Source organism: Paroedura picta, chromosome 7 (genome assembly GCF_049243985.1).
Source record: "Paroedura picta isolate Pp20150507F chromosome 7, Ppicta_v3.0, whole genome shotgun sequence".
Classification (NCBI taxonomy): Eukaryota; Metazoa; Chordata; class Lepidosauria; order Squamata; family Gekkonidae; genus Paroedura; species Paroedura picta.
Genome location: NC_135375.1, coordinates 3,039,997 through 3,054,777, shown reverse-complemented (window position 1 = coordinate 3,054,777; position 14,781 = coordinate 3,039,997). Strand labels below are relative to the sequence as shown.

At 52.0% G+C, this 14,781-nt stretch overlaps 1 protein-coding gene across 4 annotated transcripts in view; it reads left to right on the top strand.

Annotated features, from left to right (window-relative positions):
* Positions 1-14,781, top strand: part of LOC143841984 (protein hinderin-like) — a 224,760-nt gene that overhangs the window by 18,175 nt on the left and 191,804 nt on the right. For all 4 annotated transcript variants that reach the window (XR_013232958.1, XM_077346539.1, XM_077346540.1 and 1 more), the window contains one exon: positions 7,998-8,113. Coding sequence is in view for 3 of the 4 variants with exons in the window: in XM_077346539.1 (XP_077202654.1) it covers positions 7,998-8,113 (116 nt within the window). In the remaining variant the exon portion in view is untranslated. The remainder of the gene's footprint in view (positions 1-7,997; positions 8,114-14,781) is intronic.

Below are 14,781 nucleotides of genomic sequence, written 5' to 3'. Positions count from 1 at the left end.
AATCATGGCGACCTCCGTTGCAAGAGACTAAATGGAATCAGATTTCCCATTTTGAAATCCGTATCTTCTTGAACAATTCTGTGTAACGGTTAAAATAACCCAAACAGCTAAATAGAACCAAAGCAACAATTTAGGTGCTTAAATCCAAAACTATGAAGCCAGATTCAGGTCTTATGCAGCCAGAACAGGAATGGTCAAGCTGTGGCTCTCGAGATGTCCATGGACTACAGTTGCTATGAGCATGAGGGGCTCATGGGAATTGTAGTCCCCGGCCATTTGGAGAACCACAGTCTGGTCAGCCCTTCACAAAGTCCAGTGGCACCAACAAATTTTAATTCTGGCTTATAAGCTTTTGTGTGCCTGGACGTGAAAGCTTATATCCCAAATTCAACTTTGTTGGTCTTAAAAGTGCCCAGCTTTGTTCTAAATCCAAATTGCCAGCAATGCAGGTCCACCGCGTGCAAAATTATTTCTTTTGAGAAACTTTCGGTTGGTGCTGTTGGCGGATGTGCAAATAACCTAAGCAAGGCGAAGTCTTGTTTGAAAGAGAACAACGTTTGAGTCCAGGGGCATCTTGAAGGCCATTCAAGGTATGAGCTTTCATGTGTGTGCATCTGAATAAAGCTCCATAGGCCTTACAGGAGGCCCTGAATGCATAGTTTGTTCTGTCGCTTCAGACCAAGACGGCTACCCACCAAAATATTTTGTGAAGGGTTAGGGCAGAGACCAAGACGCATGAGGAAAGGTTGGGGGAGCTTGGTGTGTTTAGCCTGGAGAGGAGACGACTGAGAGGGGATCTGATAACCAAGTATTTAAAAGGGTGCCATATGGAGGATGGAGCAGAGTGGTTCTCTCTTGCCTCAGAGGGACGGACCAGAACCAATAGGATGAAAATAATTCAAAAGAAATTTCGTCTCAACAACCAGAGGAAGTTCCTGACAGTGAGAGCGGTTTCTCAGTGGAACAGGCTTCCTCGGGAGGTGGTGGGTTCTCCATCTTTGGAGATTTTTAAGCAGACTGGGTAGCCATCTGACGGAGAGGCTGATTCTGTGAAGGCAAAGGGGTGGCAGGTGACAGTGGGTGAGTTAGAGGGTTGTGAGTGTCCTACACAGTGCGGGGGGTTGGACTAGATGACCCAGGAGGTCCCCCCCAACTCTATGATTCTATGAATAAGAACCTTTCTGGCCAAGCATCCGACTTCTTTATTGCCAGTGTCCTCGAAGGCAACAATCCCCTAAGCAGCGGTGGAGATCCCCCTCCTGTGTTGTGTTTCTTTAAAAGCTAATTTCTCCCAGCTATTTAGGAGCCCGCCTCTCTGGGCGACAGAAATAAAATGGGAGCTGTGTGGGTCCATTAAAGGCTGAAATGTTTTGAATCCAGCACAAGGCATCGGGGCCTGGGGTTCACCTCTCTTTCAGACTTCGATGCTGTGATTTCCTCGCCTCCCTGCCCGGCCACCGCAGCCCCTGGCTTGATATTTCCCTCGAACTTTTTTCAGGGAAGAAAAAGAGCGTTGCAGCAACATTAATTCCGAAAGGTAAAATCAGCGTAACGCTCTCTGATACTTAGTTCTCTTTTTTTATTTTTTAAACCTCATCATATTTTTAATGGGCATAATTAAAAAGCTCTCTACAGCCTAATAGGGGAAGTTAAGCTTTACTTCCTCTCACCTCATTCCCTCTTTTAAAACTTGCCGTAATTTTCCTCTCCATTTGGAAAAGGTGGAAAGGTTTGGGCTGTTTAAAACGGGCTGGCGGGCAGGTTCCTTCCTGATTTTGGGGGGGGGGGGTGCATTTCATAACGGGGGCTGCTTTTAGGTTTCTTACTTATATTTCTTAACCACCACTCCCAGACCATCCTGATTCATGGTGGTTTATATAGAATCATAGAGTTTGAAGGGATCTCCTGGGTCATCTAGTCCAACCCCCTGCACTATGCAGGATACTCACATTCCTATCGCTCTTCTACTGTCACCTGTCACCCCCTTGAACCTTCACAGAATCAGCTACTCCGTCAGATGGCTCTCTAGCCACTGTTTAAAAATCTCTAAAGATGGAGAGCCCACCACCTCCCGAGGAAGCCTGTTCCAATGAGGAACCGCTCTCACTGTCAGGAACTTCTTCCGGATGTTTAGATGGAATTTCTTTTCAATTAATTTCATCCCATTGGTTCTGGTCCTCCTTGCAGGATCATTGTGAAAACCCAATAAGGATGAGAAGCCCGTGTATGTTGCCCTGAGCGCCTTGGCCGAGAGAGCAAGGTCAAAATTAGAAGGTCAGTTGGAGTAAGTCGCATGAGGGTGTCCTTGATGAGTCTGTTCACAGGCGCATGGGTTCCTGTGTCTAAGTGCCTACCCCTGTGAAGCTCATGGCTGTAACACAGAGATTGCAAACCTGCTAAAGGAAGCTACGCTTCCAGTTGGGGTTGCGCAGGAAGGGATGAAGGGATCGAGCCGTGTAATTCCCACTTGTTTTTGCTCGTTGCAGGCTGCCTCCCTGTATTTCTAGCACTTCCAGAGGGCAAGAAAAGGCCCTTCCTTGTCTACCTCCCCTTTAAAATATGCCATAGTACAGTGGTCCCCAACCTTTTTATCACCGGGGACCACTCAACGCTTGACAATTTTACTGATGCCCAGTGTGTGTGTGTGTGTGGGGGGGGTAGTTTACTCCTCTACTCTCAGCCACTGCCCTGACGCTCTCTGATCGCTATGGTAATGTTTAAACATCCCTTCAAAATAAGATACAGACACGCCACAACAGTGAACATAAGGAACATTTTATTTTCGTGGAAATTTTAACTCATGACAATGACAAATCAATGGGAACCCTGAGCTTGTTTCTCTGCAACGAGAGTCCCATCTGGGAGTGATGGGAGACAAGGACACCCAAAGTGTGTTGTAAAGGGCTGGGGGGGGGGGGAGAGAAGGCGTCCTTCGCGGCCCACCTCCAATTAGTCAACAGACCACATGTGGTCCGCAGCCCACAGGTTGGGGATCGCTACCATAGTAGATGTCTGACCAGGAGAGCATTGACACCGGACTGGAATCTAGCTGTCGGAACAGAACAGCCACAAGAGATGGCCCTTGTTCTGTTTCGGTCAGGCTCTTCTTAGGAGCTGGAATGAGTTAATTGTACTCTTCCCTTGCCTCCCCCTCCCCTAACTGTAGCTATCACTTCTGCAGGAGGTGGGAGGACCTGCTCCGCAGGCAGCCAGAGAGCTTCTGTAAATGCTCAAAACAGGCCGTTCCCTTAGGGGGGCAATCAGTCCGTTTTGTAAATCAGCAGCAATCTACAGAAGCGGCAGCATTCAGTGGTCCTTGCGCCCTGCTTGCATCTGCACTCCGCCTGCTTCTGAGATTCCCCCGCCAAGGAAGCGGTCAGGCACCAAGCTGGGGAAACGCCCCGCGCATCTCCCTTCCAGCCAGTTAACGCCACTAAGAGAGTTTGACGTGTGCTAAATAAACGCCGTTTTCCATCCAGTTCAGCAACCGCTCGCAAATGGTTTTCGCCATCTTTCCCCCAGTGAAAATCCACTTGCCGAGGGGATGGGAAGTGTGTGATTTTGTACATGGGAAAGCTGCCACTGTTAACGAGCCGGAACGAGTCTCATCTCGGTTGGGTGTCCCACAAGTCCAAATTTATTGGATCTGGGGATCCATTCAGGGCAGGCCCTAGGCGGTTTTACTTGCCAGGTGGCAGCCTGTGAACTTGGCGCCCCTCTAGTTCCCCCATGCCGTCCTCTAAGGCAGGGGTAGTCAACCTGTGTTCCTCCAGATGTTAGTGGACTACAATTCCCATGAGCCTCACAACCAGGGGTAGTCAACCTGTGGTCCTCCAGATGTTAGTGGACTGCAATTCCCATGAGCCTCACAACCAGGGGTAGTCAACCTGTGGTCCTCCAGATGTTAGTGGACTACAATTCCCACGAGCCTCACAACCAGGGGTAGTCAACCTGTGGTCCTCCAGATGTTAGTGGACTACAATTCCCACGAGCCTCACAACCAGGGGTAGTCAACCTGTGGTCCTCCAGATGTTAGTGGACTACAATTCCCACGAGCCTCACAACCAGGGGTAGTCAACCTGTGGTCCTCCAGATGTTAGTGGACTACAATTCTCATGAGCCTCACAACCAGGGGTAGTCAACCTGTGGTCCTCCAGATGTTCGTGGATTACAATTCCCATGGGAATTGTAGTCCATGAACATCTGGAGGACCACAGGTTGACTGCCCCTGCTCTAAGGTAGCCTAAAAGATGCTTTTGAAACACCATCAAGCACCACACAAAGAGTTGTGGCCTGCTCCAAAAGGGGCATCCTGAAGTATTCGGATTTGCATGGAGGTTCCATTCTAGGCTTTGAGCAAAAGTCTGAGCTGCTGAAGCTGCAGCAAGGCAGAGTCCGTCCGTGTGCAAGCTCCTTCTCCTCTGGTTTCCCCCCACGGCGCACTGAACTGCTTTAGCTGAGCCCCGAGCCTTCCCACCCTTTCTGCCATGAAGTTATTAGTTGCTTGCTGGCTGGTTTTGCCCCCGGTGCCTATTGCTGCCAAGGGATGTGGGTCATGGCTCAGGGGGAGAGCATCTGCTTGGCATGCAGAGGGTCCCAGGTTCAATCCCCAGCATCTCCTCTCCAGTTAAAGGTTTCGGACTAGAGAGGCTTGGAACAAGTTGCTTTGAGTTTGAAACTTAGATTGTTTTTATCGTTTATTAAATGTAACTGTTGCATCAAATTGTGGTAAACCGCCCCGAGACGGCTATGCCGAGAGGGGCGGTCATAGAAGTGGAATTATAAATAAATAAATTTGTTTTATGGGCTGGCATCGACAGCTTTAAAGGAGGGCTATACATTGCGGAGAGGTCCGTCTGTGGCTTCTACTGCCTGTTTGCGGTTCTTCCAGAGTAACTGGTGGGCGAGACAGGATGCTGGACTCGATGGACAACCAGTCAGGTCCGGCAGGGCTCTTCTGATGTACAACGTGGCAATTTTTTGCCCTTAACCGGTTGGCGTGCCTTCAGGCGACCAAGAGGATTAGGGGGTTGGAGCACCGTCCCTAGGGGGGAAGGGCTGAAGAGTTGGGGACTTTTCAGTTTAAAACCGAGGCTCCTAAGGGGGAAAGCCATAGGGGGTCATAAATTATGCACTGGATAGAGACTGGTGACAACGACCTTTTTTCTCCTCCTTCCCAAATGCCAGACCTCAAGGGCATCCAATGAATCTGACGGGCAGTAGGCTCAGAACAGACAAAAGGAGATGGATCTTTACACAGTTTTGTTTGGAACGTGGTGTTTTCTGCCAGAGGATGTAGTGATGGCCGCAGGCATAGACCGCTTTAAAAGGGAAGAGAGGTCTATCTGGGGCTGTGGTGACTGAAGCGAACCTCCATGTTCAGATGCAATCAGCCTCAGTATCCCAGTGCCAGGAGACAACGTAGGAGGACCCTCTCAGCCCCCATGCCCTGTTGTTGGCCCTCTGTAGGAACTGGTTGGCAACTGTGTGAGACAGGATGCTGGACTAGATGGACCACTGGTCTGACCCAGCAGGGCTCCTCTGATGTTCTTATGAAGGTCTCAGCCTCTCTGCCCTGTTGTTGGCCCTGCAGAGGAACTGGTTGGTCCCTCTGTGAGACAGGAGGCTGGACTGGATGGACCCCTGGTCTGATCCAGCAGGGCTCTCCTGATGTTCTTATGGAGGCCGAGGCCTCTCTGCCCTGTTGTTGTCTCTCCAGTGGAACTGGTTGGCCTCTGTGTGAGACAGGAAGCTGGGCTAGATGGACCCCTGGTCTGATCCTGCAGGGCTCTTCTGGTGTTCTTATGGAGGCCGAGGCCTCTCTGCCCTGTTGTTGTCTCTCCAGAGTTGGCCCCTCTGTGAGATAGGAGGCTGGGCTAGATGGAATGCTGGTCTGGTCTGATCCAGCAGACTTCTTCTGAAGGCTTTGGCATCAATGCCCTGTTGTTGGCCGTCCAGAGGAGCCTGTTGACTGCCATGTGAGGCTGGAAGCTGAGCAGCTGGCCTGATCCAGCAGGGCTCTTGTGTTTTCATGAAGAAGAGTTATCCGTATCCTGTTCCTGCCACAAAAAGAGCTCTTGGTGCTGCCGAATTATGAGTGCTAAACCCAGCAAGAAGGCCGGGCGGGGGCCGCGGGGAGAGGAGGGGCTCCAAGAAGTCCGAGAAGGGACGCCACGACTGAGCCAGAGTTTTAGTTCAGCTCTGTGAGATTTCTTTCCCGACAGACTCAGAAATCATTTCTGGCATTTCCGCCAGGAGCCACAAAGCACGCAAGCACACGGTAATCTCCACCCGGTCTTGAGCAGGCCTTGACATAAATCCGACATAATCTGACAAAGCGTGTGTATCCATTTTCTTGGCCGTCGTTTTGGTCACCTGTGGGTAATTGTATCTGTGGCAGCTTATCTTCTTCACAAGGGCCGCTGTCCGTCCCCCGTCTCCCCCCCCCCCCCCGCCTCTGGGACACATCGGGCCTTCAAGTCTCTCTGTTGCCTAACGGGCAAGAGAAGCATCAGCGTCGATGTGCACGGCAGAGACTGTGGCTGGGCACAGTGGAAGACTTTTAAAATGTATTGTTACACTGCAAATGCAGCAGGCGCTAGCAGGGGAATGGGCTGGAGGTGGGCGGTGGTGGGCACCTGGGGCTGCCAGCTCCAGGAGGTACGGAGTGTCCTCCTTAACTGTAGCCCAGCGAAGGGGGCGGGGCAAGAGCGCAGCGGCCTTGGTGCTGTGGCCGGTCAGCCTGGGCCCCGCCGCCATGTTGTTGCTGCTGATGCCCACATTCTGCTGCCACTGCCGGGGCTCATCTGCAGCTGCATGGCTGGCTGGGCACCGCCTGCAGCATAATGGACTGGCGGGCAAGGCGTGGCAGCGAGCACGTGTTGACCTTGTGGCAGGCGGTCCTCCCCTTGGCTGCCACCTGGGCACTGCCACTGGTAGTGGGCACATGCTGGTGCTTGAATGTCCCCTCTGGCTTGGTGCTGCCGCCATTGGCCTAGTGGACTGAGAGGCTGAGCCAGGCAGCGTGGTCCACATCGCCCCACCGCTAGGGAGGGTCTCGCGGATAGCAGCCATTGTGTCTTGTTGCCAGCTCGTAGGGACAGGCACTGTGGGCGCACCCGGATTGGCCCATGCTGGCAGAAGCGGTGTCCGGATACCGACTTGGACAGTGCTCCGCCCTTAGTGCCTTTTCAGAAATATTAAAGGCACTAATGGTTACAGATACTTGCTGATTGACGATTATTGACTGATTTGATGCTTATTCCAACCTGGCACCGGGTGGTGTACGATAACACATATAAACACAATAGTATTTATCACACCAGGCTGGAGTGGAGGGGGAGGGGCTCAGGCGCTGGGAAGCCCAATCAGACTGGACGGCAGAGACTTAAACCGCTACTGAATGTTTGTGTTTTGGGGCCCCCTTTCACACCCAATAAGAGCCTCTTGTGGCGCAGAGTGGTAAGGCAGCCGTCTGAAAGCTCTGCCCATGAGGCTGGGAGTTCAATCCCAGCAGCCGGCTCAAGGTTGACTCAGCCTTCCATCCTTCCGAGGTCGGTCAAATGAGTACCCAGCTTGCTGGGGGGTAAACGGTAATGACTGGGGAAGGCACTGGCAACCCACCCCGTATTGAGTCTGCCATGAAAACGCTGGAGGGTGTCACCCCAAGGGTCAGACATGACCCGGTGCTTGCACAGGGGATACCTTTACCTTTACCTTTACCTTCACACCCCATGCTAGAAAGCAACCCCATCCCTTAGCCCAGGAGTAGTCAACCTGTGGTCCTCCAGATGTCCATGGCCTACAATTCCCATGAGCCCCTGTCAGCGTTCGCTGGCAGGGGCTCAAGGGAATTGTAGGCCATGGACATCTGGAGGACCACAGGTTGACTACCCTTGCCTTAGCCCACAAGTTAGAGTTGTAGAGGAGCAAGGGGAGGGCGAGGAAGCTCATTCTGCCCTTGGCCTGACTCCAGCCTGTTCTTTCCCCGCTTTCAGGGTGAGCGAAGAGAAAGAAGTGACGGAGGAGCGTCTCAGAGCCGAGCAGGAGTCCTTCGAGAAGAAGATCCGACAACTGGAGGAGCAGAACGAGCTCATCGTCAAAGAAAGGGAAGATATCCTTTTTTTCCTCCCCCCGTTTTTCTCTTCGAAAGGGGGAGAGTCGAGCCCCGAATTGTCTTGTCTGGAGTGAAAAGCAAACCAGAGAGAAATAATTATCCTAATTTATGGCCGGGCATAAATCTCCATGCGCTGCCATTCAGAAGCGATCGGAGGTGACTTGCCAGCGTGTGCTTCTGGCTCATTTGAGCTGGAAACTGCCACCCAGCTGTTCCCAGAATGTTGCTTCACCGCGAAGTAGATATTTGTCAACTTAAATACAACGGCGTGGAATCAGTGCGTTTGTAAAATATAGACGGCCCCCCTCCCACCTTACTCTCCTCATCTTGTTTCAATAATGCCGTGGCAGACCCACGTCCTCCTCTTGGTTTGCACCTGGAGGCTCGGAACTTGGCCGCATACCTGTCCCGTGCGGGCGGGGAAGTCCTGGGATAACGTCCTGTGGGTTTGGGGGACTTTTTAGGTGATTGTGGAATCGTGAAGGGGTTTGAATGCTGGTTGAGGAGGGGGCCGACTTGTTTACTGCCGCTGTAGAGACAAGGACTAGGAGCAAAGGGTTCAGATTACAAGAAAGGAGGCTCCACTTAAATATTAAGAGGCATTTTCTGGCGGTGTGGGCTGTTCGCAAATGGATTATGCTGCCTCGGAGGGTGGTGGAGTCGCCTTCGTGGGACGTTTTTGGGAGGAGATTGGATGAGCCCCTACCAGGAGTGTGTGATTTTTAAGTCCCCAACAAGGTGGGGAGGGCTGAACTGGATGGCCTTCAGTGGTCTCTCCCAGCTCTGTGTGATTCTGATTCAGCCCACCAGGAATTTGCTGAGCTCAGGCTACAGCGAAATGGGTGGGATGTTAAATCTACTAGGGGTCCCCAATCTTTTTTGAGCCTGTGGACACCTTTGGCATTTCAGCTCAAAATGGCTGCCATGGGAGGCGGGGCCACACACACAGGGCAAATCCAGACGCAGGGGAGAAGCGGGGGAATGTACAAAAAAACCCAATAACCTTGGGAAAGAAGAGCGTGAGAGAGATTGCCGCCAGCACTGTGAGCGCAGCTGCTGCAGAAGCGCTGTTGCTTTCATGTCCACAGCCAGTGGCCAATCGAAAGCTGTGCTGGGAAGGATCCCCACCTGGCCCCGCCCACTTCCTGAAAACACTCGGCAGGTTCCAGGTTAATCATGGAATCATAGAGTGGGAAGGGGCCATACAGGCCATCTAGTCCAACCCCCTGCTCAACGCAGGATCAGCCCAAAGCATCCTAAAGCATCCAATGGGTATTGGCCGAGTGCTATGGTGCCCACAGGAACCATGTTGGGGACCCCTGACTCACACCCATTAAGATGTTTGAATTGTCTCTAGCAAATTCTCTTGTTTCAAATTTGGGAGGATTCGGCCGCAGGATTTGAAATAAAAGTAAGAGTTCTACGTGGCTTTGAACAGGTGGTTCCGGAAGGAAATGGAACGCGGTTGTTAGAATGGGTGCAGGCTCGAGGCTCACCCCTCAGCCGCAGGTGCAAGACCCAAAACAGGGACGTGGGTCATTTGAGAGCCGAGGACACTCCTTGATAAGCCCGGTTGAGCAACAGAAGGCGGGATTGCGTATCGCCATGCCTCTGTGATCTTGTGATTGCCAGTGTGCAGTGCTTCCTTTCCCACAAGTGATGCAGTGGCTGTCTAGGGCTTGTAGCATTTCACTGTACCGTGCTGCCACTTGTGTCCTTGGTAAGAACATGGGTTGGGGGCTGGGGAGCAGGGGAAATGCCCTGGGCTTCTGAAGTGTCATTAGTTAAGTTTTGCGAAGGTACCGAAGTTTTTGCGAAGTTTTCTTTGGGCATATTATGAGGCCAGAGAGAGGTGGTAGAACAGGGTCCGTCTCTGGTCTATGGGAGCCAGAAAGTCAGAAATGGCTTTCTCGGCTCTGTTGCATCAGGATACATTTAAATGGTAATGTTTATACTTTCTGAAAAAGCCACATCCACAATATTTCCCGTTGCGTAGGGGAACACTGTTGTGGCCTGGATCAACCAGGTAAGTCCATTCTCGTTAGCCCTTAGAAGCTTAGCAGGGTCGTCCCTGCTTAGTGCTTGGAGGGGACTCCAAAAAGAAAGCCCAGGGGGTGGCTACACAGAGGCAGGCAATGGCCAACCCTCTGTGCTTGTTCACCTTGTGCTGGATGGCCCAAGCTAGCCCCATCTTGTTAGATCTTGCAAGTTGTGCGGTTGGCCAGGGTGGCTCCGCAGATGCAGGCAGTGGCTAATCACCTATGACGGTCCCTTGCCTTGACGTGGATGGTTGGACCTCATCTAATCTTGGAAACTCAGCAGGGTCTCCCCTGATTAACACTTGGACAGGAGGCCACCAAGGAAGTTCAGCGTACCTTGATTATTTATTTATATTTTAATTCACAACCTGCCCCTCCCGACATAGTCAACCCAGGGCTGCTTATATCAGATTAAAAAAAAAATAAAACACAGTTGCCATAAAAAACCCTTTAAGTTAATCCCCAGTAAAATACAAAAACAATCTAAAATTTCCATCAGATGGCGGAGCCCCATTCCTCCCCCACGCCAGTCCGTGGATCGCCTATCCTAGCTGCCTCCGTGCTCTGGTACAACCAAATAGATCTTCTACTAGGCGGGACCTCCAGATTGTAGGTTATTTATTCCCCAGGACAGCTTTTCCTCCCCAGCCTCAACCAAAAGCCCGGCAGCTCCGTCTTACAGGCCCTGCCCGGCTTTCAGAGTAAGGCAACATCAAGCCGCCTTTGAACGTCTGTAGGCCGGAAAGCCCATAAGCCCAGGGTCTGTTGCCGCCTGACAACACTTTCCACCCCCTCCAGTGGAATGCCACATTTCCTTCAGGGAGCAAGAGATGCCTAGACAAGACTTGTCCCTCTTCTGTCTTCTAGATTTTCTTCACTGGAATTTTAGGTGTCTGTCTACTCAGTTATATGTTGCATTAAAGACCCATCCACAAACGTGCATTGGGAAGAGGCTGGGGCACATGATGAGCATAGAACAGTGGTCTCCAACCTTTTTATCACCGGGGACCGGTCAACGCTTGACAATTTTACTGAGGCCCAGGGGGGTAGTTTTTTGCTGAGGGACATCGCTGCCTGAGCCCCTTGCTTTCCCGCTGGTTCCACTTGCTTTCCCACCGGTGCCCCTGACTTCCCACTGCCCACTGGAAGGCACTGCCAGCAGCAGCTGTGCAGTGCCACACCTAGGGGGAGCCCCAGCCATGGTGGCCGCTGGAGAGCACCAAAGGTGAGGAGGACGAGGAGGAACCGCGGCCCGGTACCGGTCCCAGTCCCCGGACCGGGGGTTGGGGACCACTGGCATAGAACATGGCACATGGGTTGCCGCATAAGAACAGGGGTCCTGGCTTTGATGCTTCCTTTGACAGAGTTAAGAATTTTGCACAGACTTATTGGATTTGGTGCCTGGTTCTTCTGTCTAGCTTGGTGACGTTCTGAGTTTTGAGGCTGCATCTGCTTAGGTGTTTGAGGTGGAACGTAGGCTTGTGGGGGTGTTCTTTTCCTTCGGCGCCTTTCTGCACGCGTAGCTCCCATGATTGCTAATGAGCACCGCCGAGCTGTAGTGAAGGGAACTGTATCCCTCTGGGCTTTTGTTTTTTACCTTTATCGGCAAGAGATTCTTCAAGCATAAATATTTCTTCCGGGAGAAGCCGGGCAAAGATGGCAGAAGGTTAATACATGCGATTTTACACTACATAAAACCCTATAAAAACTAGGAACGTAAAACAAGGACATAATTTAAAACAATATAATTTTAACTACGGGAATACTTACCTGTCCTCCACGAGTGATTCGGAATCCTTCATGTACCTCCGATCAGTTAATTTCAGATCTCTCGCAAGTCAGCTCCGTGGCCGAGGAACTGCATAAATGACTTATCAAGCCGGAATACAAATGCTTCCCGTTCTGCAGAGGAAGGGATAAAAACTTCAAGAGTGTTCGGTGGGGAGGCGGAGCTGTGGGGAGGGTCCGCCGCGCCAGAAAGGGGGAGCGTGCCCGGAATGCTGGTCTCGGGGTCAGTCCCTCCGCCGCTCCAGGGAGGGGGTCAAGTCACAAAAGTCAGGAACCTTTCCCTGCCAGCCACCAGCTTGAATGCACAATGCAGCCCTCTAGAGACGGAGGTCTGACTCTGTATCAGACTGCCGCGTGCTACAAATGAGCACTGGAGAGACACGTGAGGGTCCCCGCCCTCTGTTCCCCGTGATAATTTTGCAAAACCTGCATTTGTGTCCGAAATGGTAGCGTACGGGATATTAGTTTTCTTCGTATTTCAATCCCTGGCACCTCCAGTTAAAAATATCAGATAGGGCAGGGTTGGGCAAACTGCGGCCCTCCAGAAGTCCCTGGACTACAATTCCCATGAGCCCCTGCCAGCATTCGCTGGCAGGGGCTCATGGGAATTGCAGTCCAGGGACATCTGGAGGGCTGCAGTTTGCCCACCCCTGAGATAGGGGGACCTCAGCCTGACCCCCTGGAGAGCAGCTTCCAGTCTGAGCAGACAATGCTGGCATCGCTGGACCGATGATCTGATTCAGCTGAAGGCAGCTTCCTGTCTTCTTCTGCATCTACCCAGGCCTGGATCTCCAATCCCAGAAGGAGCCTCCAACTCTGTTGCTTCGGCAAAGTATAGACGCTGAGCTGTAGCGGAGACAGTTCCGTTCACGGCTGTGTTTGATTCAAGCCGTCTTAAAGCGTGGCGTTAGAAGTTTGATTTCATGTACTTTTATTCATCTGATTTATACCGTGAGCTGCTCTGTAAAGAAGAACAGCAGCTGATAAATGTCAGGAAAGAAACAGTGGTAACGGGGGGAGGGGGGGGTTGTCATCTTCTTGATGGCATTTAGTTTGCTTATACCCAGAGACTCTCCCCAATGGGGACCCATAGTGGCTTCTTCTCTCTTATCCGCACACCAATCCTGTGAGGTGGGCTAGGCTAAGAGTGTGTGGCTGGCCCAAGGTCACCCAGACATTTCCATGGCAGAGCGAGGGCTCGAACCTGGGTCTCCCGGATCCTCATTGGACCCACTTCACCGGTATCCATGAATTGCAGGATATGCACATCCAGTGATTTCGGGGTCGGTCACCAGGACAAGCAGGCTGTGACTTTTCCTTTTGTAAAAACGCAGCATCTGCCTTGAGACATCAGCTGGGTGAACTCTGAGAAGCAGACGGTTGCCCTGCAGGAGGAGGGAATGGTCTGGACGTAAATCGAGCCGGGCCCATCGGCATGGATTGGCCAGTCTCGCGGTGCGGCTGTTTGAAATTTGGTCCCCCAAGAGAGTCCCGTGGGCTCAGCTTGTTGAACCCCCTGGGGGCATACTGTGCCGCTTAACTGTTTTCTGGTATTCTGGTATTCCGGGGTGAGAGCCTGCGTAGCAAAAGAGACGATGGCTTGCGTGGGTCTGAAGAAAGAGGCTGTTTTTTCTTGGCCACAGCAAGGAGATGAGTGGCAAGCCAAGTTCGGAAGCCAAGTTCTGTCTTGGAAGAAGAGGAGCTGTTTTTTTTTTATGGTGCCCTCCTTTTTACGAACCAAAGGAGTCCCAAAGTGCCTTATGATTGCCCTCTCTGTACATCAGTCACCTGTGAGGGAGATGAGGCTGAGAGAGCTCGGAGAGAACTGTGACGGGCCCAGCTGATGGCATGTGGAAGGGGAGCGAGGAATCGAACCCGGCTCTCCAGAATAGAGGCTGCCGCTCTTAACCATCGCACCAAGCCGGCAGCTTCCAGTTTTTCTCCGTGGACTTGGGCAATGGTTTTTGTGGACTCAATGACAGACGGGAGGGTAATTGAAGCCGGCCGTGTTTTAATCAAGACTGCAAACAATCCACAGCGGAGTTCGTGCCCCACCGTGGTTGGGCTCTTTTGTCCGTCCCGCTCGGTAATTGCTGTCATGTTTGCCTTTGCAGGGATGGTGTTGAACCTGTCTGCTAGAGGTAATGGAACAAGCGAACACCTCTCAACTCACCATCTGTCTCTAGGCTGCCAAAGCTCTTTGCCGATCTTTGTAGGAAACCTGGCGTTCTTTCAGTGGCTGGGACGGGGAGACGGATCTCACGAGATGCCCAAATGGTGTTTGGTGGGGGCAGTCTGTACATTGGACGTTGTGTTGTGTTGCATTTGTGCGGAATGCGCTCAGAGTTAGGCACAGCAAGTCATTAAAAGCAAAACGGTGTAATACAAAACCCGAAACTCTAATGCGCCACTATGGAGGGGCCACAGATCAGTGGTAGAGCATCTCCTTGGCAGGCAGAAGGCCTCAGGTCAATCTGTGGGATCTCTGCTTAAATGACCAGGTAGTGGGGGATGTGAAAGACTTCCACCCAATTCCCAGTCTGCATAGACAACACTGACCTGGAAGGAGCATGGGTCTGATTCACTAGAGCAGGGGTAGTCAACCTGTGGTTCTCCAGATGGTCATGGACTACAATTCCCATGAGCCCCTTCCAGCATTCGCTGGCAGGGGCTCATGGGAATTGTAGTCCATGAACATCTGGAGGACCACAGGTTGACTACCCCTGCACTAGAGGGCAGCTCCATGTGCCCACCTTCGTCATTGTCCACCCTGGAATGGACGTTGTCCTCAGTGCAGCTGCAAAACACTGGAGCCAGGTGCAGAATGTGATATTTGCT